This window comes from Penaeus chinensis, chromosome 34, assembly GCF_019202785.1.
Source record: "Penaeus chinensis breed Huanghai No. 1 chromosome 34, ASM1920278v2, whole genome shotgun sequence".
Classification (NCBI taxonomy): domain Eukaryota; kingdom Metazoa; phylum Arthropoda; class Malacostraca; order Decapoda; family Penaeidae; genus Penaeus; species Penaeus chinensis.
This window is the reverse complement of record NC_061852.1, coordinates 1,350,928-1,353,427: the sequence shown is the minus strand read 5'-3', so window position 1 is coordinate 1,353,427 and position 2,500 is coordinate 1,350,928. Positions and strand designations below refer to the sequence as shown.

At 50.8% G+C, this 2,500-nt stretch overlaps 1 protein-coding gene across 1 annotated transcript in view; it reads left to right on the top strand.

The window, feature by feature from the left end:
* LOC125043778 (RNA polymerase II-associated protein 3-like) overlaps window positions 1–2,500 on the top strand; it is a 10,147-nt gene that overhangs the window by 7,035 nt on the left and 612 nt on the right. Inside the window, exon 9 of the mRNA XM_047640056.1 lies at window positions 2,434–2,500. This exon is cut by the window's right edge and continues 114 nt beyond it. Coding sequence (XP_047496012.1) covers window positions 2,434–2,500 — 67 coding nt within the window. The remainder of the gene's footprint in view (window positions 1–2,433) is intronic.

The following is a 2,500-nucleotide window of genomic DNA, read 5'->3' as shown; positions in this document are numbered from 1 at the left end:
GTGGTGGCTACTCTCCGGGTCCACTTTAGAACCCCCCGTCGCCCAAATGAAGACCCTAGGGTGTTTAATTTGGACAGATTGAGGGAGGACGAGTGTACCCGGGGGTTTGCCGAGGCTATCTCTGGTCGTCTCACAGCACTCGAGGGCCAGACAGACCCTGTTCTTATGTGGGATACCTTCAAGCGTGAAACGCTTGATGCAGCTCAGGAATCCATTGGTGAACGCCCAAGAACAAGACAGAATTCCATCTCGCAGGAGACGCTGGAAGCCACAGATGCTTGTCGTGCGGCTCGACTGTCAGGGGATCGCACTTTGCACCGCTCGCTGGTGCGCAGGACTAGGTCACTGTTGAGAAGGGATAAGGAACAGTTTATCAGTAGTCTTGCAGAGGAGGTCGAAAGCCATTTCCTTGTAAATGACCTTCGTCCTGCCTACCAAGCTCTGAGAAAGCTGAACTCCAAGCCCCCCTCACAGACGGCTGCAGTCCGCTCAGCAAGTGGCCAGATAATCTCAGATCCCGATGGGGTGCGTGTGCGTTGGGCTGAGTATTTTGAGCAGTTGTATAAGGTTGATCCACCAACAGTTAACATGGATGCAGGTAATGTTGAGACTCCTCTGCCAGATCCACCCATCAGCGAGGATCCACCCTCCCTGACCGAAATCAGGGGGGCGATCTCCAAGCTGAAGAGTGGTAAAGCAGCAGGTGTCTGTGGCATCCCAGCCGAATTGTTAAAGGCTGGTGGAGAACCTATGGCAAGGGGCTTGCATGCAGTCCTGTCTGCCATCTGGCAGACTGGTACCTTTCCCCCTGACCTGCTGAGGGGTGTGGTCATCCCTCTCTGGAAGGGGAAAGGGGATCGGTGGGACTGCAGCAATCACCGAGGCATTACACTACTCAGTGTACCAGGCAAGGTACTCGCACACATCTTACTGAGACGTATCAGGGACCAGCTGTTGAGGCACCAAAGACCGGAGCAATCTGGTTTCACTCCTGGTAAGTCCACAATAGACCGCATCCTGGCGCTTCGAATCATTATAGAGCGCCGTCGTGAGTTCGGACGTGGGCTGCTCGCAGCCTACATCGATCTCAAGAAGGCGTTTGACACGGTGCATCGCGAATCTCTATGGGAGATCCTGAGACTAAGAGGAATTCCAATAAGGATTATTGGACTAATAGCAAACCTGTATACAGGCACTGAAAGTGCTGTAAAGTGTGGTGGGGGCCTGTCGAGCTTCTTCCCTGTTAGTTCAGGGGTGAGGCAAGGCTGTGTTCTTGCACCAACACTTTTCAACACTTGCATGGATTGGATACTGGGTAGAGCTACTGTCCAAAGTCACTGTGGAGCAACTCTGGGCAATATCAAGGTTACAGACCTTGACTTTGCCGATGATGTTGCCGTACTCTCTGAATCTCTGGAAACCCTTGTAGCGGCTCTTGATGCATTTAGCAATGAAGCGAAGCCCCTGGGGCTAGAGGTCTCCTGGACCAAGACCAAGATCCAGGATTTTGGGGGCCTGCTAGGAGACCCTGTACAGTCGATACGTGCTTGCGGGGAAAACATCGAAGTCACAAAGAGCTTTATATACCTCGGTAGTGCATTTCACGACTCTGGGCTGTCAGACCAAGAAGTCAGTAGACGGATTGGCCTGGCAGCAGGGGTCATGAAATCTCTCGACAAGAGTATTTGGAGATGTCGGTACCTGTGCAGAAGGACCAAGTTACGTGTTTTCAAGGCCCTGATACTGCCAGTTTTACTCTATGGTAGTGAAACTTGGACACTATCTTGTGCTCTGGAATCTCGTCTTGATGCCTTTTGTAACAGATCCTTGCACCGGATCATGGGGTACAGTTGGCGGGACCATGTGTCCAACCAACGGCTGCACCGTGAGACCGGTACAGGACCTGTTACTTGCACAATCCGTGATCGCCAACTCAGGCTATATGGCCACTTGGCTCGACTCCCACAGGATGATCCTGCCCATCAGGTTGTCTCTGTCCGAGACAACCCTGGGTGGAGGAGGCCTGTGGGACGACCGAGAAAGTCGTGGCTTGGGCAAATCGATCAAACCTGTCGTGAGGAACTAGAGATGGGCCGGGCCCCTGCCTGGCGGCTCGCCATGAGGGATCCTCGTAGGTGGAAGCGGAGGGTGGATGCGGCTATGCGCCCCTGCCGGCGTTAGCTCCATAATGATGATGATGATGATATATATATATATATATATACATATATATACATATATTATATAGATATATATAACCCATTAGGTCAGGGAGTCGCAGATGTATTGGAGGTTTAAGAGGGGGTCATGAGTGTAAAGGTTGTGAACCACTGGATTAAATAATTACAAAAATGATGAATATACATGAATGATGACTAATCTTCATTGTGAGGTAATATTAGATACATTAAAATGCATGTTATGAACCAACAGACAATTCCCCCTTCGTTTTTCAACAATGTGGACTTGGACACTGATGTGCTGGTTGATGTAATAAGAG